General features: G+C 45.7%; 1 protein-coding gene across 9 annotated transcripts in view; it reads right to left on the reverse strand.

Annotated features, from left to right (window-relative positions):
* Positions 1–285: 285 nt before the first annotated feature.
* Positions 286–26,424, reverse strand: part of ELOVL5 (ELOVL fatty acid elongase 5) — a 72,055-nt gene continuing 45,916 nt past the window's right edge. For all 9 annotated transcript variants that reach the window (XM_053913975.2, XM_053913977.1, XM_045193212.2 and 6 more), the window contains exons 3-8: positions 26,064–26,251; positions 8,473–8,550; positions 7,474–7,645; positions 5,676–5,800; positions 3,410–3,544; positions 286–2,112 (exon numbers count right to left, since the gene is read on the reverse strand). In XM_053913975.2, the coding sequence (XP_053769950.1) occupies positions 1,972–2,112; positions 3,410–3,544; positions 5,676–5,800; positions 7,474–7,645; positions 8,473–8,550; positions 26,064–26,251 (839 nt within the window). In that variant the 3' untranslated portion in view covers positions 286–1,971. The remainder of the gene's footprint in view (positions 2,113–3,409; positions 3,545–5,675; positions 5,801–7,473; positions 7,646–8,472; positions 8,551–26,063; positions 26,252–26,424) is intronic.

Consider the following 26,424-nt stretch of genomic DNA (forward strand, 5'->3'; position numbering starts at 1 on the left):
GGAGAGGGAGCAGGAAGAGAAGGGAGAAAGGAGAAAGGAGTGTTCTTAGAGCCAGGGCCTTCTGTGGAGGAACTGGAAAAAGGCGGAGAGGAAAGAGCTGCGGTGGAACCACCGCGAAGCCTTCCTGTGTGGCGGCCCCTCCTCAGGCGAGCTGAGCAGCACCGCTACCTTTCAAACCTGGTGATTTACATCTATTTGGTGAGTCCCTAGAAGGTGAAGAAGATGGATTTTTCTCTAGTCTTTCATAATTTGCAGCACAAAACCAATGTAAAATGAAAGCACAGATAATCAAAAATGTTTTAATGATTAATTTTTGGACATTATTTAACAGTGTGGGTATATCCAGATGAGCTAAAGCACACTTTGACAGCACACTATTGAATGTTTAGTTTCTGTATTGAAATATGTAAAGACTTTTGCAAACCAGTACCTAGGGAGACATACATTTACAAATATACACATTCTAGATTTGATAAGGTAAATGTAAACAGATGCTGTGACTCCTTCCAAACAGAAAACCCACAAGACTAATAAGAGAACCAATTGGCTCCCTATAATATGAATGTGCAAAATTAAAGCATGGTATTTACATAAATATCAAACCAACAAATTAGTTTATACATTGTCGATGACTTCCTAGTGTGTGTCATGAGTGGTTCGATGAGTACTTCTTCCTCCAGTGGGGAAGGTGTTTAGAGACTAAATTCTGACACCTCGAAACGACACACACAACAGTCCTTGTCTGCCTGACCACCGCCTCCGGTGCGAGACGTGATTTCATAAGTAGTCTATTATCTTTAAACGAACGATTCTAAACAAATTTTTATATTCTAAGCAGAAAGAAGTACAGGTGCTATTAGATTTACATTACACAAATGATGTCTATCCAATTTCCCAGTTCTCTTACGCTGTAGCTATCTGTTTAATTTTACCTTAATTTTTTAAAAGGAAGGTCCTTTTTCCCCCTTTATTAATTTTGGTAAGCTAGGCACATTTTAAAAGGAAGTTTGTGTCAAAACAGATAGCAGTACAGAAAGCAACCCACATTTGGACCCTGGCAGCCACTGCTCATCTATGGGACTCTGTCAAATAGTAAATAATCCTCCCTCTTGAAAAGTGCCTCTCCTCTCTCTCATGAGTGGAAGCAAAATGGGCTTTGTTTCCCGTATAAAAACACTTAGCGCTTCGGAAATTAAAAATGGCCTACTCATCCTACACACGTCCTAAAATCTTGAAGATAAAGAATATATATTTAAGTTTCCTCCCGACTGCTTTAGAGCCCCCCCTTTACATTATCAATAGTGGCACTCAAAATAAAAAAATAAGATCTGTTAAAAAGTTAAACTGCCTGACTGTTCCACTATATTGGAGCCTGATTTAAAGCCAGTATCACAAAACCGAAGGTGCCATTTCTGATTTCCCATGTACAGGTCACCTGAAATTACGTGTCACACACCAGTTTCCTAAATCACGGTCTTTGATTTTTCTAATCAGAGCTTTTGGAAACAAATAGAAACTTGAAATATACCCTAATTTAAACTAACAAGCTTTGGGCCCTGCTTTTTTAATTTTAAGGCATGTGCGTTTCTCTACTGTATAAATTTACAATCACATGCATGATCTACGGTAAAAAAAAAAGTTTGGATTACAGTGTTGGTATATTGTGAATCACAATTCAGCACCTATCATGTTAAAACTAATAAGGCAACAGCAGTGTTGTGTATACTACAATAACACTCCCTCTGCAGGGTAGCGCAGGGGTCGGTGAGAGCCCAGAATGTTAAAAATCTTACGCCTACTTGTCTAATCGGTATACGTTTTCTAGGGGTTTTGAACTGATGAGAGAGATCCTACGTGAATCACACTATTGTAGGCCAGACGAGTTACAGCAGCTGTTAACGAGCATCGGGCACAACTGATATTGTGCTTACAATCAGGCGACGTGGTTTGGAGCTTCGCGACTCTTCAACCTCAATCCTTCCGCTGCTTCCTCGGCTTCACGTTGTTTTCCAGGGAAAAGCTGTTGGTGTGTCCGTTGGCAGCAGCCACAGACCCGTTCTGGTGGTCTCTCAGGTGTTCTTTCCTCCGGGAGGCCCCCTTCTTGTTGTAAGTCTGAAACACACAAGAGCAGGTAGCAGCGCGGGACCCGGCAGGGGCTGTGTCTCTAACACCAACCCGAGTTTCCTCTCAGGACCCAGTGCCATCCAGAGGGAGCTTCTGAGGTGGGCCAACCATGAAAACTTTTTTGTTTTGTTGGCCACTGGTTTCATCACTCTTGTGCTTTCTGAGGATTAGCCTGAAGTAAATTCACTGAGTCACAGGCTGCAATATAAAACTATTTAAAAAACTCAACAGAGAACTCAATTTGCATTTCATTGTTGTGCCCTTTCGGTCTGCAGATGGCAGAGGACAGGGGTTACGTGGCCCAACTAGTGTCTCTCTGTAGCACCTCTCCCGGAACTCACAGTCCTCGTCTCAAATGTGCTCGTTACTCCAGCAGCTCTTTCGGCCCTTACGTACAACGTGCTGTGCTGCTGTGAGCAGCTAAGTAAGTACCTCCACGGGGCGCCGTCCTTCAAACTCCCTTGTAGCTGGTGACTGTCCCAAAGTGCAGCACGAGCTACGAGCCCAGCATGGTATGGACTCGACTCAAGCGTGCTGAGCCCAGGGAAGAGGGAACATGGCTGGGCCTCCAGGGCGCGGCTAGACGCGACCAGGCTTTACTGCCCCTGCATCTGTCCTTGCTCCTGACCTCCTGCGCCTGCCCTGGAACCAGGCACTGCCCACAGGAGCAGGAACACACGTCATCCAGGGCTGACGGGAGGCAGGGGAATCAGCAGTGGCCGCAAAGTGGCCAGGCTCCACCGGTGATAATCTGCTTTAAATGGACCCTTCTGCGAGCAAAAACCTGCATTACATCATGCACTTGGAAATGAACCGAGCCTCCAAACGCAAGAGGTGGATGTGCAAGAAAACTGGGACAAAAGGGCAGATTTCTAACTATAGCTGACAGATCATGATGGAAATTTCTTCGGACGTTTAATTTAGCCACGAGGTTCAGAGTGGCCGGGCCGTGGGAGTCCTGACTGGAAGTCACCTACTGTGAGTCTGTCTGCCGCAGGCCTTGAGCGGAGTAATGCAGGAACCTGCTGAAGAGTTTTGCTTTCCTGCGTAAACCCCAAGTCTCCCTTGCAAAGATCTAGAACTCAGGAGGACTGGGCCAGGCTTAGCATCGTCCATGTCAGCAGTGACCCCTCCCTCCCAAAGGCAGGGGCCGCCCTGTCGCTGTGGCTAAATTAGTGCCCAGTGCCCAGCATGCGGCAGGGCCTCTACATGTCCCCCTTAAACAGACAGAGGGATTCTGCTGATAAAGCCCCCGAGGCCCAAATGCCACAGGAATGAGACTTACCTGAATGTAGAAGTTTGTGAAGAGAACAATCAGAGAAATCATGTATCCAATTTGGAAATACAGCCAACCGAGAGGGAAGGAGCACGGCCAGACGACGCCGCAGCTGGTCTGCACGATGGTCAGCACAAACTGCAGCTGGCGGGGGAGGGGAGAGGGTGCAGCTGAGCCGTGCGGCGCCTGCCCGCGGACAAGGGGCCGTGCCCACGGGCTCTCCACCCGGCACCCCTACTTGTGAATTGCACTTAGTAACCTTTCTGTAGGTGCCGCAAACAGGAGGCACAGGCTAAATTTATCCCAAACTATTATCTCTTTTTGTATTTGTCTTATGTACGTTCTCCCTCCCTTGCAAGCTACTTAAACCACCTTTCCGGAAATTCAGGGAATAGTTAACAACACTAGTTTACAAAACTGTCTTGTATATCTGAAAGTTGCTCAGAATAGATTTTCATAATATGTACATATTATCAAATCATTCTGCTGTCTAGTGTAGACTTATACAATGTTGCATGTCGATTACGTCCCAATGAAGCTGAAGGCAAAAAGAAAATGTTAAAAAAAACCAAACCCGATACACTCACGTAAACTTCAGGGACACAGTACAGAGGAAGAAAAGCAAGATTTATTTATTTTTAATTAAAAACTTAAAAAGGTTTTTTTTAGGTAGAGGAAAGGGTGTGGGAACCAGTGATGTCACTGCAGAGTGTCCAATCCCACAGGACAGGAGCTGTCCCTTATCTGTGTCCCCTCTTAGTTTGGTGAAGGCTGACAAGTAGATTTAAAGTCTTATGAAGATATAATGCGAAGTCCACAGAACATTTCTGACGAGTAAATCTTGAAAAGCACGTGGGAGTACTGGGAAAACAAGGCAGGGTGTGGGAACAGAGGGTGGTGCCCGGAGGGCGAGCCTTCAGGAGGGATGACAGCAGAGGGCTGGGCTCTGCCCCGGGATGTGGGGCCCACACCAGTGTTACTCTGTAAAGAACTTTTTTTCTTCTTCTTCTCTTTTTTAAGGTAAGTACTCTAGGTTGAGTAATAACTGGGAGTGCTGTTTAAAATATATCTAGGCAAACTGGGTTCGATCTTCTGCCTGGAAGAACAGAGCCCAACAGGAGACCAGCTTCCTCAGTCTGTTCTTTCACACGCGGTGTAAATCGGCCTCCTGCTTCCCCGCACTGCAGTGAGAAGGCTAAAGAACAATCATCCTCCCGCTAGGTGGGGAAAACTAACGAGAACTGCACAGCCGCTGGCAGCAAGTGATAATGAAGTGACAAACATGTAAGGGCTCTGATCTTCTCTGCTTTGTTTCCCAGACTGTTACTTTTAAATATTGAAATAGCACAATTGACTTGGAGGCATAGCGTGGCTTCTTTAGAAAACTGTTAATACGGCAAGGCCAGGACTCAAGTGTTTAACGTCAGCTAGTTCTGGCCTGTCCTTCAGTGTCCTCTCCTACAAAATGGGGATAATAACATGCAAGGCGGGTACTGGGACAATTCATGTAAAACTGCTTACTTAGCGTGAGTGTCCAACACAGTGAACTCAACAAATGTCAGCATTCATCATTAGTAGTAATAGCAGTAATGCTGAGTTTGTGGAAACATTCACGAGGGGAGAGGAGTAGGGATCTATATATACTGACAACTAAGGACAGCTTAAGAAAAGGATGGTGAGAAATAACCACCAGGTGCAAACAGCTGCGGGTGGCCCTGGCCTGGTGAACCGGCGAAGCCTGGGAAGGGGGCTCCGTGTGAAGCCCGGCAAGGGTCATTCTCCCCACGGGTGCGCCACTCCGCAAGAGCGGAGAGGCCACCCGGCACCTGCCTTAGCGAACGCCCTCGCTGCCTCATCGGCTACAAGCACCTCGGACTCGTGCCCTCCTGAAACTCTGGGAACACAGGAAAACTTTTCAGTTTGGATTTTGGATTGTAATTAGAAGACACACAGACAGACAGACACAGGCACACGTTTTGTGAGGAAACTAAGAACAAAGAACTGAAGGTGAGGCCAGAAAATTAGATGCTAGTCCTCATTCTACAGCTCAACCAGCTGCACGGCCACAGGTACAGTTTCTCCACTGATTAAAATAAAAATTCCCTGCTCTGCCCACTTCACGGAGTCTGGATTGGATCAAATGAGAAAGGGTGGGAAAGGCACACTGTAGATGCTATTAGACAACAATAAAGCCGGGAAGGCAGCAAGAGCTCCCCCAGGAAGAGCTCTCTGTACCCCCAGCACAAGTACTAGGTAAAGAGACCAAGGCACTCACCAGCTGCCCCTGAGTGATGTACTTCTTCCACCAGAGGTACGGACGCATGGAAGGGACAGAAGACAGACCGTAGTAGGAGTACATGAGGACGTGGATGAAGCTGTTAAGTGTGGCGCCAAAATAAGCTGCAGGAACAGGGGGAATGTGGAGAGGAGGATGCATCAGTTGTCTACATGTAACAGGCAAAAATAAATAAATAAATAAAAACCCAAGATTCTTTCTAAGTCCGAACGTCAGATGATTCTGACCAGGGGCTGGCAACCACCGCCGCAAGTGCTACATGGATGTGTAATCGGAATTCAGTTTCCACTCGGACAGGCAGCCATGAGGACGCTTTAAGTCCAGGGCCAGCGGCAGCTTCCAGGTGGGCACCTGACACAGGAGCCAAGAATGCACCTGCCCCTCCCCCTCCCCCCCGATACCTAAAGGCTTTGCCACCAGAGCCTCACCCACTCCCAGAAGCAGTTGCGTTTCTTTACCAGCCCAGGGCCTCGAACTGCCGTGTTGAAGGCATGGGGAAGACAGCGATGGGCCCCACGCTCAAAGCTGGCCATCTCCGCACACTGGCAGAGGACTAGGAGAGGCCTTTGAAGACCTCTCCCTGGGACTCAGTGCTGAGGCCCTATATTTCTACTGCCAGTGCAGCTCAGAGTCCAGCTCCTTAGAAATGAAAGACCTGCCTTTTATCACATGATTTTTAATTTCCAGTAGGACCACCATTTCTTTTTTAGACTCTGTCCTTCTCCCCCGCCGCAGGCAACACACAAAGCCACCTGGCTTTTCCACACGGGGCTGGAGGTGAACAAGGCTGGGGTCAGGGAATGAGTTTGTACCCCCGGCTATGACAGTAACTGGCTGTGTGACCTGGGACAAGTCACATCCATTCTCTGTTTCTCAGGTCCAGGTTAAAACCTGTCATCCTGCAAGTTCTTTGGACATTTAAAGCACTCTTCAAATGTAAGGAGGTGCTGTTTCTCTAAGTCCACAGCCAGAGCGGGTGGCGGTAAGAAAAAGAAACACCAGAGAGGCAGCCTGCAGTCCCGACCGGCCCCAGCCCTTCCACCGACTCGGCTTTCTCTTCCCCTGAAAGGGGCTGCGACGGGGAAGTCTTTCCTAGCGCTCAAGCCCTATGTGCAAGTCTTGGTGGGCCACATGAATTAAGGGCAGTGCTATACGGGGTGAAAATATGGGAACAGACTCAAAGGTTCTCAAATTTGTCGGGGATGGATGGCAGGAATTTTGATCGGACGTTTGTGTGAGCTCCCAAGCTGAACCCGAAGGTGACAACTTACTGATCTCTGACAACTGTCAGAGAGCTCAGCCAGTAAGTTTCCAAAGCCACCCACATCCTGCTAAATACGTTTCATGGAATGTGAGGGTCGCAGTATTAGAACATGTGTGCATTCCCTGACGCACGACTTAGCTGAAGCTGTATTTCATAATTAGCCTTGTTCTCTGGCACTCACTCAGCGGTGCGACTCCATCTTCCTGACCTGCTCCTGTCAAACATCTCCCAAACGGACAGAGAGCATTGCCGCTATTTCTTAATATGCCCCAGGCTGGGACTCTATTATCTCCCCACCTTGCCCGAATCAGCACAGGACGTTCGCTGAACTAGAAAAAGGTTTTGCCAGCTTACTGAGTGCACAGGGCACAGAAACTATCATTAGAACATCCTGGACAAAAAGCTCAATGCTTGCCCTAGAAATCCACAGAAATGGCACCTTTTCTAAAAGCCTTAGTTTCAATTCAGCCTCTTTGCTCACACCTGTCCCCCCCATCCCCACATGGGACTTACAGTGGCCGCAGGGGACCCAGTTCATCACAAACCACCAGATGTTCAGCATGGAGGCGTGGTGGTAGACGTGCAGGACCGTGATCTGATGGTTGTTCTTACGTAGGATGAAGAAGAAGGTGTCCATGAATTCTATGAGTTTGGAGAAGTAGTACCACCAGAGGACACGGATAATCTACGAGGAAAGAACACCAGTGTTTCTCTGGAGTATCACCCCCGACACGTTCACTAACGCCCCAGAATCCAATGTTAGTGTGAAGAAGCCCAAGCTCCCCGCTGGCCCCTAAAGTCCTTTGGCCATTGGGAGTGCTGGTCCCTCTGCAAGTAGCTTTAACCAAAGAACATGACCGGGGGCCGTGAGAGGTTTGAAATGACTACAGGAAAGGTTTTAAAAGGGCCACTGCAGCCTTCAAGACTCTAACCAAACAGGAGGCTCAAAGTTCAAAACCCTCAAGTCAGCCTGTTTCCTCCGAAGGAGCTCGCAGAGCCGTCACTAGAGAAAAGCCCCCGAAAGACACTTCTGATTTCAAGGGCTGGCGTGGAGCAGGTGACAGGCCAGGAGGCAAAGGAGGAAGGAACTGAACTTTTCAGCGTCAGGTCCCTGCCCAACCGATGTGTCAGGCAGGCGCTCTAAGGAAACGGCGGCCCCTGCTGAGCTTGCACGGAGGAGTGGAAGCCGGGCTCCGGGGACCCTCCGGGGGACGAGTGTAGCATTTAAGGTGTCACCTTATGATCCTGTTCACATGAACGACGCGTAAGCACTGATAAAAGAATGCGTTTTGTCTCCCGGACACTGGTACTAGGACTTACTTTTGCAAAGAAAACTTTAGCTTTCATTTTATATCTTTTCTTGTTGTTTGAATTTCATATTATGTGTATGTACTGTTTTTTAAGATTCTTTTTAAAATGTCAATGGGAATGACCTGGACAGTGAGGTTATGAGTCATTTTGTCTTCTGTGAAATTTATTTAAAAAAACGTTTCAAACAAAGAGTGACAGTACCTTCATATCTGCTGCTCCCGCGCTGCGTGTGCCCTGACAGAAGAAGTTGTATTTGCCTTCCCATATTCCTGTCACCAACTGAAAACAGAAACGGAAATACGAAAAAAAGGAACAGGGAAAAAAGCCAATTACCAATACTTATCAGAACCATGTAACACTCTGATCAATGAAAGTCCATTAGTTTCAGAATGACTGAAAATTGACCCTGGGCTGTGCAGGGGACTCACTTTAGATGCCACATGGCTCCAGCAGCAACGGAGGCTGGACTCTTAAGTTCTCTGTGACTGTTTAACTCTTGGCTGCCCAGAAAGCGGGAATGCCACCCCAAGATAAATGTCACGCCCCCAGAAGGAGGTTAATGGGTACACAGAGTGTGATAACTGCCTGGTGCTACCTGTTAACTCAGGCATGCGCTGTTCTTTCTGGCGGTCTTCATGACCACCCACCATATAGTTTACTATTAAACCCTATAAAGAGACCCTATCCCGGGAGGGGTGCGGATTTTCCTTGGCATGAAAGTGTAGCTGCTTTGCCTGTGTATGTCTAAGTTTCTCCCATTAAAGCTCTTAGGAATTTGTACAAGGCTATGTGTCAGTTCTTCAGAATTGATATTGAATTTAGACTTTTGTGGCTTTCCTCTAACTGAGGTAAGTTTGCTCTGAGCAAAAAAAAAAAAAAGACAGGGGAGTGTGAATAAATTTAAGTTGATATGACTTGAGCCTCAATTTCACAAGGGGTGGATCTGGGGATCATTCCAGGCTGTAGTTTTCAGAGATGCTTCTTTACTGAGCTGACTTCCTCCAGAATCCTCAATTCCTGAGGCTATCACAAGTGGCTCCCAGTCCTGCTGCCAGTGGCTTCAGGCTAGATCCCCAGCAGGCTTTCCCCTGGCCACAGCTTCTCACACCTGGGAAGCACCAGACTCACCTCAGGGGCACGTTAAATCACAGGTGGCCGGCAGGACTTTCTGATCCAGTAGCAGGCTGCCTGGCGTGGGAGTCCTAACAACTCCCATTTCTAACAAGGGCCCACACTCAGAAACCACTGCTGCAAGCCTTCCTATACTTTAGTCCAGCCTCATCGTCTCCACAGTTCCCTGTTGCGGAGTCACCCCCTGGATCCACGAACGAGACCTCTGCAATCTGAGGAGACTGCACCATTCCTCAGAATTCACCTGCAGCACAGTAGGCACTGTGGCGTCACAGAAAGGACCCCAGAAGTGGGGCGCAAGCTCTAGGTTATGAACCTGCAGTATCAGCAGCTCGCCGTGGGGCCTCAGTTTCCTCATGTGCACACGATGATGCCTGGCCCAGATGAGACCCACGGACGCGTTCTAACAGTCAGAGGGAAGGTCTGGCTTGACTGCCCTGTGCGCGTCCACTGTCTATGCTCTAGTCAAACACCTTCGAGATGTTACTCTTTACCTGTGCAAACTGTAGCTCACTGTTTCCTCCCGAAGCCTAGGGCCACCTTGAATTTTCCTGGGGATGGCCCCTCTGGTGACCAGCTGGCACTAGATGGGGAGAAACCTGAGGTGGCCTGCCTTGTGCCTGATCTCATCCTGGTATCCAACCCAAGGACTGGTCTGGTTCGCAAAGCGTGTTCCCCCGTCCAGATGCATTAGCGTCACATGGGAACTTACAAGACAGGCAAATTCTTCAGCCCACCCCAGACCTTCAGAATGAAAACTCTGGGGATGGACCACCAAGGCAGGGCCTGCGAGTCTTGGGTCGCAGATCCTTTGGGAATCTAATGCTGTGGTTTACACAGTGTGATCCCGACCCAGTGGCATCAGCATCACCCAGAAATTTGTTAGAATACGAAATCGTGAGCCCTACCCTATACTCACTGAGTCAGAAATCTCTGGGTGTGAAGACCAGTGGTGTGATAACAGGCTGTTTGTGTGGTAGCAGGCTGGTTGCTTTCCAGGTGATTTGATGCTGTCAAAGTTGGAGAATCATTAGCTAGAAGTTGTGGTTCCCATTCTAACTGCATAACAGGATCACCTGGGGAGCTTTAAAAAAACTGCTAATGCCTGGCCTCCCCCCAGACCATTACACCAGAAATTTGAGGAGCCTTTTACAAAGCTCTCAAGGTAATTCTGATGTGTAACTCAGAGTGAAAACCACTGGTTTCAAGCTCCTTTCCTTCAGGTAAGAACTGATTTGCCTACCAGTGCCTTAATAAGATGTAACTGAGAACACAGGACCCCAGAGCCTTCCCCATGTCCCTGACCTTGAACAGAGTTTAGCTGGGTGAGCAGCACAGACATCCTCAGGGCACAAAGGATTACAAGGGTCTAAAGACACTGTCAAACCTGCACCCAGTCTGACCTCAGAAATCAACATCCTGGCAGTGGGTGCAGCTACTGAATACCCTGCTTGGAATCTGATTGTTCTATCAACTTCCTTTCTGTTGTTTCTGTCTGTTTTGTCATCTTCTATACATAAAAAAGCATTACGATCGGTTTTCATGGCCAAAGATCAGCCCAGAGATTTAGAGTACACCTGAGGGGAGGCATCGTTCTGTGATGAAAATCACCCGGATCAGGAAGCAGAAGATGGGTGCTAAGGATAGTGAGGCATCCTTCCCCATCTAGGCAGCCCAGGACCTGTCTTTACTGTAAAAGACGAGGGTGGGCCGCGCCCGGCGGCCCAGTGGCCGGAGCGTCCTGCCGCACACCAACAGGCTGTGGGCCAGATCTCTGGTCAGGGCGCACACCTGGGTTGCAGACCTGACCCCCCGGTCTGTGCGTGTATAGGAGGAAACTGGTGGGTATTTCTTTCTCTCTCTTTCTTTTCTCTCCTCCCCTCCCCTTCCCTCTCCCTTCCTCTCTCTCTAAAATCAATCAACATATCCTCAGGTGAGGATTAAAAATGAGGCTGGATTAAATATCTCTAAAGGTTCTAATTTTCTACAATGTCTCTGTTCAGACTTCCTGATCCAATCTTTGAAAGACTAGAACCCAAAAGACAATTTATGAAAAGGTATATTATCTTTTTGGTCTTAGACAACTCTCTGAAGTTATGGCCAGATAAGCATACCATGTGCAGACCTATTAGAAGTTCCAGGAATCAAGAGAAAAAGCCTGAGTCCAAAGTGCAGGAGGGAGAAGTCCTACGAGAAAGGATATAAAGTAAAAGCCACATTGAAGTCAGTCAATTAGCTGGTCCCACACCCATGTGTGGCAGATAAAAATCGGGAGGGATATCTTGGTGGCAGAGGTCCCCTGTTGAGGAACAAGGGGTCCTAGCCCCACACCAGGTCCCACAACCCAGGGTTCCAGTGCTAGGAAGAGAAGTCCCTCTAACTTCTGGCTATCAAACCGGCAAGGATTGTAGCTGAGAGAGACAGAGGTCTTCTAGAGTCCCAGGCAGTTCCTCTTCAAGGGCCTGCACATGGACTGACTTGGACTCGCTCGCTCAGAGCTCAGGCACAGGGGCAGCAACTCAAAAGGCATCAGGGACATATGGGGAGAAACTGAAGGCATCAGGGCGAGAGCTGGCAGAAGTGCTACCAGAAGCCACTATTCCTTTGGTGAGCCCTTCCCTTAAAGAACCAGCAGGCAGGCCCCATATCTGAGACTCCATCAACCTGGCTCGCACTGTTCACCCCACCCTGATGATTCCCTGAGACCCCTCCCCACCCAACTTTCAGGACCACCCAAGCTGTTTCCAGTGGCTTTTCCATATGAATGGCCTGTCCTAGCTCATGCTTCAGACTTTCCTACAATCTCTCAAACAAGCAGCATCTGGCTTCAGTGTGCCCCATACTACTCACTAAGTGGCCCCAGGACCAGCACTAGTGGCAGCCAACATTTGTTCACAGCTTGGCCTCTAATGGGCACCTCTAAGCCCAGCACATGTAGCAGCCACCTGCAGGTCATTTTGTAGCTCATGCCACATGGCCCTGGGGAGAACACAGCCAGCAGCTGACCTTGGCCTGCACCACCCAGAGGCCCCCAAGCCAGTGTGCCCAGTGGACAGCTACAGACCATGTCCAAGAACCAACCCAACCACCTCCACAAGCAACATGCTCAAGATGCTGACTCAGCAGGCACCAGAGCCCCACTGAAATAGGTCCTGCTCCGTGGGGTGGGCCCCTGCACAGCTAATCCTCCATAGCGGTCACAACCAGTCCTTGCAGCCAATCAGCCAGGAGTAAATCCCTCCCACGGACATGCCAACAGCAATCAATGCTCAGCTACAACAGGAGGGTGTGCACAGCCCACATGGGGAAGGTGCACCTGGGGTGCCCAGCTCAGGTGAATGGGGAGGCTGTGCCATTCTCAGGTGACTGGATCCCACAGAACACCTTCTACATAAGGCCACTCTCCCAAGCCCGGAAGACACAGCAGCATTTCCTAATACATAGAAACAAACACAAGGAGGCAGCCAAAATGAGGAGACAAAGAAACATGGCCCAAATGAAAGAACAGAATTCCAGAAAAACAATTAAACAAAATGGAGGCAAACACTCTACCAGATGCAGAATTGAAAACACTACTTATAAGGATGCTCGATGAACTTAAGAGTAGATGAACTTAGAACTTCAACAAAGAGGGGAAACATAAAAACAACTAGAAAACATAAAAAAGAACAAACAAGTCAGAAATGCAGAATACATTACAGGGCATCAACAGTGGAGGAGATGAAGCAGAGGATCAAATCAGAGACTGGGAAGACAAGGAAGCAGAAAAAACTCAATCAGAACAGCAAAAAGAAAAAAAGAGTCCCCCCCACCCCCACAAAAGTGAGGATAGTGTAAGGAGCCTCTGGGACAACTTCAAGCGCACCAACATTTGCATCTACAGGTGCCTACAGGGGAGCTCCCATAAGCCTCAGCTGATTTCTCAACAGAAACTTTGTAGGCCAGAAGGCATTGGCTAGAAATATTCAAAGTGACAAAAAGGAAGGACCTACAACCAAGACTGCTCTACCCAGGAGAGCTATCACTGGAATCAAAGGACATATAAAGAGCTCCCCAGACAAGAAAAAGCCAAAGGAGTTCATCACTACCAAACAGGTATTACATGAAATGTCTTCTTTAAAAAGAAGAATCAAAGGGAAAAAAAGATCAAATATGAATTAAAAACTGCCCATAAATACATATCTATCAACAACTGAATCTAAAAACAAAGTAAACAAGCAGAACAGATACAGACAGCATTACGATGGCTGCCAGATGAGAGGGGCGCGAGGAGCTGGTGACAAAGGTGAAGGCATGAAGGAGTACAGGTCAGCAGCTACACAGCAGTCACAGGATGTAAAGTGTGGCACGAGGAACAGAGTCAGTAATATCGTAATAACTATGTTTGGTGTCAGATGGATACGGAATTTACCAGGATTATGACTTAGTAAGTTATATAATGTCTGATCACTGGATTGTACACCGGAAACTAATATACATTTATATGTCAACTGTTCCTTACAAATAAAATTATGTAAAGTAAAAGAAAACACAAAGTGCAGCTGGGGGTAGGGGTTGCTGGCCTGTGAGTCCTCAGATGACCGCAGGCGGACAGAAGCAACCGATGAGTTATCTTCTGCAGCTGGAGGGTACAAATGGGAACTGCTGGTTCTTGCTGGAATTTTCACAGGACTACCGCAAGTGAGAAGGAGGACAACACGGCAACGTTTTCATAAAGATAAATTTGTGCAATTTAAAATATACCTTTTTTAAGATAGCCATACTTAGCAAAATGAAAAATTTGCTAACATGATTGTTCTCGTGTGTTTTCGATTTTATCCCCTTATGGATCTAAAATTCTAGGACCTGCCATCATTGCCTTCCAGCTCCTACTTGGGCTTAAGGTGTCCTAAGGTGCCCTGGGTCAGTGCTTTTGCCAATTCTGGAGCGGATGACCGATGTGTGCGTGCGGGTGCAGCGGTATGGACGGCTGCGTTCACCATGTCCACCTTGGCAGGGGTGGGGAAACCTAGGGACCTCTCTGGGGAAGAAGATAACTCTTCCCCATAATCCCGCAGGTACCCCACCCTCAAGGGTGGGCACAAATCGAGAGGTCTGTTACCTCTAGCAAAGAAGGTACTCTCTGACACATGCCTTCTTTCTTTTAAAACGTCTTTCAGAAGGAATCCAGGAAGGATTGACTCGACTCTTTAAGATAATTAACCTAAAATTCCATTTGTCTTTCCCCATGACAACAAAACAAAACAGAAACAACTTTGTCTGAAACACCTGGCTTTGGAGCCTAAAGAACTCAAACCTGGGTTTGGGGTGGTGAACTTCCCCAGTTCTGAGCAAAAAGCAAGCACAGGGCTGCCCCACTGCCCACCGTGCAGCCTCCACAGAGCCTCTTGCAGAAGCTCCGCCAAGCTTCACTGCACCCGGCTCCCTGCAACCCGCGATCGATAGCTGCTGCCACTCATCACTCCTACGGAGGCCCCAGTGCCTCTGAAACCACAGAACGGTGTGTGTAAAACCCTCCAGCGAGTCATCACAGACTTCAGAATGAAACGCTAAGTCCTAGGCATAGTATTCAGATACGCACATTCTTCCACAACGTGCCTCCAAGTTGATCTTTCCTCCCCTGCCAACAGCACACTGAACCCACTTTCGTTCTCCAAGCCTGCCTTTCCTTCACCACTGCACGGTGAGCAAGGGAAAGAGCGCAGGACGGGGCACTAGCCAGAACAAGGTTAAACCCTAGCTTCAAACTATGTTTAGCTGGGTGAGGAAGGGCAAGGTATGTAAGCTCTCTAGGTCTGTTTCCTCACTTCTTCAAATAGGATAGAAATACTACTCCTGCCCCTGAAGTTAAGGAGATGAAGTGAGTAACGCTTCCCTTATCCAACCTGGAATGCAAGATACGCAAAATAAATGTTAAGCAATGACCATGCCTTTCTTCCTTTCAACAGGAATGCTCTCTGCAACCATGTACCCCCATCTCCAGCTCTTAAAATCCTATCTACACTTCAAAGTTCAGCTAAACGTCTGTTTTCTTCATGACTGCTCCCTTGAGGACTCCAGCCTAAAGTCCATTCCCTTTCCCCCAAGCTCCAGCTTCCTCTGTGCCTCGCACTTACTCGCTCCGGTGCTCCCCTTCAAGCCCTTTGTTAACGGGTCTACTTGAAGCTCCTCTGCGAGCTCCTGGAGGTGGTGACAGTGGCTCCTGCACCCATAGAACCAGCCCAGGCACTTGTACACACAGAGGTGCTGAACAAGTATCTGCTGCACTAACGACAAAGAGCACAAAGGGCTGCTTTGTCCCCCGGACCCAGGCCTATGTTTTATTTGCAGGGGAAAAAGGCTTTGCTTCTGCTTTGCAAGTGGAGGAACTGAAAGACAGGAAAGTCTAATTTTAATGAGGCTTGAACGTGATGGTCCATCTGAATTCTGTTCACTAGATAAAAACTAGTGCTCGTGAAACAAACTGGTGATAGGGACAGTTCAATTCTTCAGTATCCTTGGCTTTAGAAGGGGTAGACTAATTTAACACACGAGGACCACCACCTGAGTTCAACTGCACACACCTAGGAGTCTCAGAGCAATCCTCCATAAAGTGGGCCAGCATCAGAGTCCTGCCCCTCCATTTCCCTGTCAGAAGAAAAGCCATAGAATTTTATATTTTAAAACCCTTTGGTGAGCCCTGGCCGGTGTGGCTCAGTGGACTGAGTGCTGGTCGCCAGTTCGATTCCCAGGCTGGGTTGCAGGCCTTGTCCCTGGGTTAAGAGTGTAGAGGCAACCAATCAATGTTCTCTTTCACATCGATGTTTCTTCCCCTCTCTTTCTCCTTCCCTTCCCCCCTCTCTAAAAATTAATAAATAAAATCTCCTCCTCCAGGCGCATGAGGAGACAGTGCTCTAGTCAAAGACATCTCAGCCACTACTTCCCTCCAGGGCTCAGGCCTGGCTTCTTTCAAAGAAGTTGCTCTGCTCAGTCCCTGGAAATCCATGGCAGGGGGCAAGGGCCCCAGGAGGCTGGACAGGCCGGACAATGGTAAGGCACTGAAAGGAAGGGCTTCTGGGGACCAGCTCCAAAGAGGGCAGGATGTACTTCCATGAAAAAGCAGGCCATGACGAACAGCTCCCACTACCTGCCCAGTTCCCTGAACACCATCCACTACTGAGAGGGAACATTATTAACCCTACCTGGCTCTTTCCAAGTACTCAAGATACAAACAGCATCACTGTAAACCATACGTGCTTTGTCCTCCTTCCTTGGAGTAAAGCAGACTTTAATCATTCCAGATGCATGTGAAGAGCTATAAGTAAAGCCAAGTGAGCAGCTTTCTTCTCTCCTCTTTAGTTAAATCCAATAAGCAAAGGTGGTTTCATGCACCTTCTCATTTAAACAGAAGTTGGGCAAGCACCACTGCTGGGTCTGGGATGACGCGGTCACGGAGTCACGTCTAATGCTGGGAGTTGACTTTTCTCATCTAACACAAACTTTAACCACAAATGAGGTATAACCTTTAGCATGATATCCTTTTCTGTGGTACGTTCCAGAATGCTACCAAAGCAGCTCAAGGACCAAGGTCATTTAAAACACTTAAAAAATAAGGAGAAAAATGTCATCCTGGGTGGCCCTTATCTATCATTCACCCCGACACCTGGGGTGTCAGAGTAACAAGATAACCCCTTTAGTAGACATTTCTAAGCAACACCACCAGAAGTGTGTAGGGGGGTGACATTCTCACAACTTTGTTTCTATGTGAACATCCAAGTGTATACTTTTTAGACCTGGTAGATGCCCATGTTTTCAATAAAGAAACAGGTGAGACATTATATGGCTGGCCTGAGTCATACAGCTTCTTGGAGGCACTGCTGGGACTAGCAGCCAGGAGTTCCAACTCTCAGCAAAAATACAATTTCAAACAGCAGTTCCTAGCTCCCTTGACTGTCTTTGTTTTCGAATCCTTAATACGTGCAGTGGGAATACTCTACCCATGAAGAATTCTGTGGAAAAGAAGCTCTATTAGCTGCATCTTTATCTTCAGCAGATGCTTGGTTTAAAATTAACTATTAGCTACTACAAAATTAAATGTACCTACTCCCTCTAGGGGTTAGCTGGCCAATTCAGCAGTGCCGTTACGGGAGAGGGTCAGGTCAAAGCACGTGGTATTACACGGCAAACCTTCCATGTCCAGCGCATTAGCACGCTCATTAAGATAATTTTATACCCATGACCTCCAAAAGTGTTTCCCTCCCTTAGGACCAGGAGTGCCACCAGGTTACAGCTGACTGTAACACTCTCGATTCAGTCATAAGGACTGGCTCTGTACATTAGAGAATTCTTCAGAACAAAGTACAAAGAAACAGCTTGTCCTCAGCACAGCCTGAAGCAGGTATGTTTGGCATTTCTCCCTGAACTCTAGGCCCCGCCCTCTTATGCTGGCAGTCCTTTTCTCTCTGTTCAGGCATCCTGAGCCGTGATTTCAGGGAGATTGTTCCCCTACACCAGGTAAGAAGCATTCATTTTATATTCCATGGGGGTGTTAGTAGCTGGGGAGAGAAAAACCTCAAGCTAAGACTTAGCATTTTGAGGCAGTGCTGGCCAATGTTCTGGAGCGAAGACTTGGATCCCAGGTCCACCCGGCACTCTCTCTCTCCCGGAAAGGGACAGTAATAGTGTGATGAACATTAAATGAGCTGGCCCAGGACCTGGCATAAGGCAGGCACTATGTTAGTCTTTGCTATGATTCTAGCCAAATGCTAGCGTCATCTGCTTCCAACGCCCGAAGGCCCATGACTAGGTCTGAAGTGGAGTTGCTCCTACTGTGTACAGAAGCCCAGACAGAGCATCCTTTGCACAGAGAGATCTCCAGCCAACCTACTGACTCTGGCTCTGCAGCCCAAGTCTGCTTTAGTTGTCAAGTTGTAGAGTGACATGCTCCTTGTTGCACCAGCTGCAAAGCCGTGTTACCAAAGGTCTACAGGGTCAGTTTAGAGGAAGAGTCAGGCCAGGCTTTGGAACAACCCCAAAGCTGCCTCTCTACTGGAAGCAACCCCCTCCTCTTCCCCTGGGCATGGGGGGTGAGGAGAAGGCTGTCTGGGCCACATCCTGCTCTCCATTCGCCCGTGGGGCAGCACCGCCTCAGGCAGCGCCAGATAAACCGAGGGACAAGTAACAGCGGAGTGCTGCTAGGCCTGCGCTTCTTTCTGAGCAAGGAATTTCAGCAGTAAGGGAATTAAAAGTGAGGAGTATCTTAGGCAATGGTCAGGCCTTAGGAGTATCAATCGCGCCAGGTGTTCCAACTTTTCTGTACCTCTCTTAAATGGGAAAGAGCAGAATACTGACTTTTTCAAAGTATTTTGGCAAATAATGGTTTTGTAGAACTCTATCAGTTGCAAGATCTTTTAAGTGTTTTTCCAAATCTCATTTTCCCACAACAACATACCTATTTTAGGAAAGCCTGAAGGGAAAGAAAAACAAGACAGAATATAATGTCTCCAAAGCAACTGCTCTGTGGTCCTAGCAAGGACGTTCAAAGCCGGAGCCCCGGGAGGAAGTGCCGGTCAGGAGCCTGGGGAGGCGCTCCAGCAGCACCCACCCCACAGTCACAGAGAGGTGGGAAAGCACAAGCAAACACCCATCCCGTCAACTACTCAGTTTCTTTCATCTTTCCAACAATGCAGCATCAGAAACCTTCCAAAGAAGTTTCGAAAACACTGATCTCTGGTTCTGGCAACACAGCAAACTGAACGAAGGCAGAACCAACGCCCCCACTACTGACACAAACACAAAATGCTACATAAATCGCACCGACAACATCCAACATCATGATGCTTAATTATAAGGTAAGGTTTCCCCCCCAAAAAAATTATCTTGAAAAGAGGAAGTGAGCTCACATTCGAGTCCTTCAAAATCTTTCTTTTATTTGGGGAAGCCACAATTTGCCTGAGATGGCCCCAGCGATGCTGGTTTGGGATGCTTAACAGCACACCCGATCAACTGTTCTGTGTTTGTTTTTAAAAAGGTAAATACATTTAATGTAGATTCAGTAATTATTCCCAGAGGCACAACCTCCCATATGTTGCTGAAAGAAAACTTTTTAAAGAATATTTTAAAAGCGATATAGTGAATGGTTAAGTTTGGAGACCCCTGTCATTATATCATGGAGGAGAAAAGCAGTCTTTCATGTTACAGAATGAAAAAAGAATGACCAGTGAATGTTTAGAAATAGAATAGCCACTGAAACTAAATGAAATGGAAGAAAGAGCAGATTAGACAACTCACAGTATGAGTGAATTAGAAGAATGAAGAACAGAGATATAGAGCTTCAACAAATACAAGAGGGAGGCTACTGGGAGCCCGAGAATGTCCCACACACATCTAACAGGAGCTCTAGCAGGCAATGGAGGAGGAGGGGGAAGGCCCCAGTCAAGGAGATGATGCCAAGTTCTTTCCCAAATTAATAAAGCACACAAATTCTCCTATTTCAGGCATGCAAGCCGTGAATGAGATAAATGAAAATGAATGACTAGGCACATTGTTTTATTTTTAAATGTAAGTTAGAAAAATCTGGAAAGAAAAAGATTACCTACAAATGAAAAAATGAGACTGCAACATATCTTTAGAATAAATCTAGGCGCTGAGAAAAAAGAACTGTTAATGTAGAATCTACACCCTGCTAAAGTACTATTCTAGCATAAAGACAAGTAAAATTATATCAGAGACTTACAGAGTTTATCCTTCAGAGAAAAGAACTACTTCAGGAGAAAACTGAACCTCTAAGGAAAGAATGGATTTCACAGATCGAGAGAGAAAAAAACCGCTAAGTATTGATTGTAATAAAGATGGCAGTTTAGGGCCTTAGGAAAAGGCCGGGCTAAAGCACTTGCTGACAATGACACGGAGGAGGGGGTCAGAGATGAAATACTCTTAGGTCCTTGTATTATTCAGGAAAATAGAAATAATCATTTAGACATTATTAAGTCAAGAATGCATGTTAAAAACTTATGGGTAACTAATAGAATTAGAATGAATAACTTATAAATCAGTAAAATGATAGTCAACGGAAAGCAGAAAAGAAAAAAAGGACAAAGAAAACATATACACATAAAAGATTAAAATTATTCCAAATAAATAATATGCTAAATGAAAATGGATTAAATTTGAAAATTTAATCCATTAATTCAGTCATTGAACTCCTATATGTGTATCCGGTAAAAACAAAAACATTTGCACAAGGAGACATGTCCAAGGACATTCAACACAGCTGTTTACTGGAAACCTATGACCACCCCCTCACCCCCCAAAACTCAGGTAAAATGGTATACGAAATTCTGACAATAACATAACACAGAGAAGTTAAACTTAATAATTTAAATCCTTAAGATTCAACATGGATTCATCTCAAAATACGAGGTCTGTCTGGAAAAGTCCAGCCATGGTTAATATAATGAGAATGTTTTGTGTGACATCAATATAACCTGGCAGCCAAGGAGAGTGGACTGGAATGCACGTGTGGGAAGAATGACGGCTTCACTGTACTAGTCAGTGGGGGCGGTAGGTGCCATTGAGTGAGCATGTGCACTGTGTGGCTGTGCATCCAAAATGACTGAATAGAGAAATGAATCTGCATCGAATCTTCCATTAAGCTTGAACATTCCTCCATGGAAACCATGCGGCTGATTCAGAAGGCTGCAGCTATGGGCAACTGGTGATTGGCAGCTTCATCATAACAATGCGCCTGCTCATGCATTACATCTTGTGTAGTTTTTTGGTGAAACATCAAATCACCCAGGTGACTCAGCCCCCCAACAGACCAGACTAGGCACCCTGCAACTTCTGGATTTTCCCAAAACTAAAATCACCTTTGAAATGGGTAGAGATTTCAGACCATCGATGAGATTCACAAAAATAAGACAGGGCAGCTGATGGTGATTGGGAGAACTGTGTGAGTTCCCAAGGTGCTTACTATGAACGGGACTGAGGCATTATTGTCCTATGTACAATTTTTCTTATATCTTGTATTTTCTTCAATAAAGGTATATTTCATATTACATGGCTGAATACTTCCTGGACAGACCTCGTATAATGTTGACAGGAAAATTATTTGAAAAAGAGTTGTTTATAAACAGCATACCATTTATGTAAAATTTTAAAATGTCTGTTTTTTTTTTAAAGATTTTATTTATTTTTAGAGAGAGGGGAAGGGAGGGAGAAAGAGGGAAAGAGACAGCAATGTGTGGTGCCTCTCACCCACCCCCTACTGAGGACCTGGCCCGCAACCCAGGCATGTGCCCTGACTGGGAATTTAACCAGCAAACCTTTGGTTTACAGGCCCATGCTCAATCCACTGAGCCACACCAGCCCGGGCTACGTAAATTTTAAGAAACTGTCTCAGAATATGCTATGTATTATCATATATAGGTATATATGATAATAAAAGTATATATCCAGAGAAGAAATACATGAACTTCAGAAGAAATTTATATCTGAGGAGCTGTACTTTAAATGCATTTTGTTAAGTTTTATAGACAAAAAACTCAAACCAATAAGAAAATGTCAGTATTTGTTAGGTGCATAGATATCATTTATGTAATTTTATTTTCCATATTTTATGTTCCAAATTACAACTTAATATGAAAATTGCAAAGGGAAAGAAAGAATAAGTTTTGGATCTGTGCAAATCCAGATCCATCTAACCAGTCAGCTAAAAATCGCTGTTTTAAAATTACATTTTAAGTGTTCCGAGTGTGTACGTGAGACATACAGCTCTACCTGCAAGGGAATAAACACACATAAATACTCAAAAAATAATATTGTCCGTAATCTGTGATTCGCCTTTGTTAAATAAAGCACAGTGATGGCTCTGGCATTTGCTTTTTCCCTAGCTTAATGCTCAGGACACATTTGGTGGCCCATACCAACACAGGGGGGACAAAGACATGTAAAAGACATTGTAACAACACTCATCCTGTGAGAAGATGCTACAGGGCACACCCACCAGAGCACTTTAATGGAAAGGAATGTGTCGTGATCCCTGGGAATGGGGAAGCAAACCACACTGAAAAGTCACTGCTCTGTAGCTGAGTCTGCTCACAACTTTGTTGGATCGGTTCACAGAAGAACTGATCCTTGAGAGAATCCTCAAAAATGAGATGGAGGTTGTCAAAATGAGGTGGGCTGAGGTCAGAAAGGAGGAAGGGAGTTTTGAGGGATAGGGACCAAAGATGAAAGAGCCTGTTGTGGAGGGGACAGAGGGGACCTGAGGAGAGCTGAGCATAATGGACAGGCTAAGAAAGCTCAGTGTTTCCTCCTAAGGGAAGGTGAGCGGGCAGTTCTCTCAGTTCCACGCCATGTGGGCTGTGCAATACTGCCCCCAGCCGCTACTCATGCATCCCGGCTTCAGTGCGGGGAAGCAGGACGATTACCTAACAGGGACAGTCCCTCTTGGACTGGAGCAAATCAGGCACTTAGATCCTCTTTGCTTAGCGTGGTGAGGTCAGGGGTAAAGAGGAGAGAAGAGACACACCAAAATGGTTCCACATCAGGGCAGAGCAGCTGCCTAAGTGGGAACCCCATGTGTATGTTAACATGAAGGAGTCGGAAGTGGCTCTGACAGCTTGCTGGGTGGGCCGAGGGAAACTTGAGTCCAGCCTGGGTATATGCTGCATAATCCGGAAAAGCCACAATTTCATGTCAGGTAGGTGGGGATTCCCAGTCTGGGGCTTGGGAACAAGGGGAAAGACATGTGGATAGTTTAAAAATAAACAAAAAAAAACAATTTATTTTTTGGGGGGCATTTATTCAGATGAAATATGTCCTGAATCTCTGGGCGAAGAAAGAAACAAGATTTTTATGTTTGCTATGAGGGAAGTTTTACCAAGCTGAGTAATGCAAACTAAGTTATTTCTCTTCTATAACCTCAAATTTTACCTCTGAGCCTTCACCGTGGGCTGTGATCTTAGACAACACCTGACTGAACAAGTGAAAACTAAAAGGCCTGCCATAAAGTCCTACACTTTCCATCTAAAACATCCCACTGGTCAAACATACTTCTAATCAGGGATCTATGACCTTTTTCCCGGAAATAAATACTAAGTTCATGAGATAATTAAGGGTAATACCACGATTTTCCTTTTAATTTCTTCCTACCAAATGCATAAACTATGAGCAAGTCTACTTTGTCCCCTATATTTTAAACTCAATTACTTGATTTTAAAACTGTCATTTATTTTCTTCTAACAATTTTAAAGTTTCTGTGCCCCCCACCCCTTTCCTGTTTAAGATTTTTCCTTGTCTGTTTTAGTGACAATTTTGTCTTAATATAGAATTTGCAAAGGCAGCTGTGAATTCATGCCACCAGATTAAATAAACAAAAACTAAATCAAAGACTAAATATTTATTTTTTCAATTCTTTACAGACCCAAACATGTAGATAAGCAAAAGGGTTTTACCCTGGAGACCGAGAGTCCGGACCGTGCCAGCTGTGTGGCCGCAGGCGAAGGCTGTGACTCTAGGGAACACTCCCTGAAGCAAGGGGCCCAGGTGGGCTCCTCGGCTGCCTCGGGTTGCTCTGTCAGACAACTCCACGACTGGCCTCCTACGTTTTAGTATTCACTAGGATATAAATGCCAAGTTCAAAAAGAAAAACCAGTAGCTAAAGTGATATTAAAAACTTGACAAACAATACGTTCTAACAGCATTCCTGATGAGTTTATGTAAGCACAGAAAAAAGGCCCAGAAAAAACCCCATGTGTAAACATTACTGAAGTTGGAGTACCAGGGCTTATTTCCGACTGAAGCATATCTGATCTGTGCGGGGTTTATAATCTTGATTTAATTTAAGGAATTATTGCCCCCTTACCTATTACTTCTCTGTGTACTTTAAACTGTGAGTTAGAATTGTTATTTCCCTCCTCTGTGTATTTCTTAAATCTCCACAGTCAACTCTCGGGCACTGCTCGATGGCTGCTGTTCTCACAAGCTGTCAGCAGAAAACCTATACTCCTTCTTACAATGCCTTCGGAACCCCTAATTCGGTCATTTACACGCCGCTGCAATTTACACGGCACTTTGCCTCCTCTCTTCACCAAGAAATTATCTGTTTAAGAGAGGTTAAATTATGAAGTGACAGCTATATCTCTAGGGTTAAAGACACATTAACGGCAGATGCTTAAGCTCTATGAGACTTAATAATCTTAAATATTTTTTCTCTGGACGACTGCTATGTATAACAACAAACTCTATAAAAGCTTTCCTAAGGAAAGAGCTCTATCATCTATCAATTATGGGAAAGTAAACAGTTCACTCTGAAAAACCTGACAGCTTGCTGCCGTTCTGTCCCTTCAACACAGACAGATGTGCACAGCGCTGGGCCCAGGAGTCACTCCCGGGCACTGGCCCTGCCTCCGTCCTGCAATATCCATCTTGGAGGCTAATTAAACTGCCTTCGTTCTAGAATAGGACAGAAAAAAGCAAAAAAGGACTTGTAAGCATTTGACAGAGTGTCAAGAATATAAGCAATAATAGTAGCATCTACTGTTCTAGTCACAGAATCTTTACCGTGGCTTCTGAAACACAAGTGGGAGGACAAGACACAGGTCACCCACAGCTACAATGCCCCTGCCGGTCACATGCAATGCTTTCAACCGCTTGTACACCCGTAGCCACTCTCCTACACAGCCACAGGCAGACAGGGAGACATCACAGCCTGGGGCTGATGGCAAATTCATTCTTTCTTTAAACATTAACTTTAAGATTCCCTTCCTCCCCTTATTTTCTTTACTACTCCTTGGAGAATTAAAGCTGCACAAAAAGGTTAACAATTTAAATAGGACTGCTTAAAAGAGTTTAAGTATGGCTTAATTCTCCACCCCAGAGGCGTAGCAATAGTTTTGCATTATAAAACATGTGTTGTAAGCCTGAAAGGTATAGTCCTTCCCCTAAAACTGTACACAAACTGTGTTTACCACTGGAGGGATGGCCCCGCTGCCCTGTAGCTTTAAAGGCTGTATCGCTACACTTTGCAAAACAGGAAGGACATGGTATTGATTCTGCTTTGTCTTTCATTTTTATTGAATCTACTTGGAGATCACTGAAGGTGGTTTTCAACATTTCAGCTCTGTAGAAGAAATACTAGGGTCTGAACATATACAGGTCATTCCGACCTTAACAGCAGGGCTCATTCATATCCAACTCTTCTTAGCTTACAAAAAATCCAATCTCAAAACTGTTTACAGAGATCAGATCAGGGTAGAGAGGCTGACTTACCACAAACATAACCAAACTCCAGAAACACCCATTTCCTTCCTCCCCACCCCCAAACAAGAACTATTTATTAAATGCTTAATAATAAAATGCTTACAGTTTGGTTTTTTACAGTTTGTTCATTTTCCACTCTATTTCGTTTACTTAAAGAGTATTTCTGAAATATTTATTTTAATTCTAAATGTAAAATGAAACATGAGAATCAATAGCAAAGGCTATTTGTACAAACAGAAGCCATATTTGTACAAACAGGTCTGGCATTTCAAAAAATCACTTCTAAAACATAGTCAAATGGCATGGATATACTTGCTCACCCAGTTCTCTCACCACCCTTTCTTCATTTGGGAACACAGTTCGGGACAGTGACAATGAGCAAGGTGAGAGGAAGCCCGTGTTAACCTCTAACCTACCTCACAGAACATGTAGAGAGACAGCAATGTGAGCCCAAGGTTATACACCACTAAGATTCCTCGGCAGGAGAATGGTTGCCTGTTCTTCATGTATTTTGGTCCCAGCCACACAATTAGTAAATACATGATGGAGCAGATAAGAGTAGGTATGTAATTGTCCAGAAGAAACCATCCTTTTACTCTGGTATCTGGAAAAAATACAGGAGTAATAGTTAGTGATCAATAAAGGAAATATTAAAAATCACATTTTTCAAATAGTAAAAAAATTACTCTGATCACAATTTGATAACTGTTACCTAATATTCTTAATATCAGCAAGACAGTAAGAGGAAGCATGAGGTTTCAATCTGGGTCATACAAA

Source organism: Desmodus rotundus, chromosome 11 (genome assembly GCF_022682495.2).
Source record: "Desmodus rotundus isolate HL8 chromosome 11, HLdesRot8A.1, whole genome shotgun sequence".
Classification (NCBI taxonomy): domain Eukaryota; kingdom Metazoa; phylum Chordata; class Mammalia; order Chiroptera; family Phyllostomidae; genus Desmodus; species Desmodus rotundus.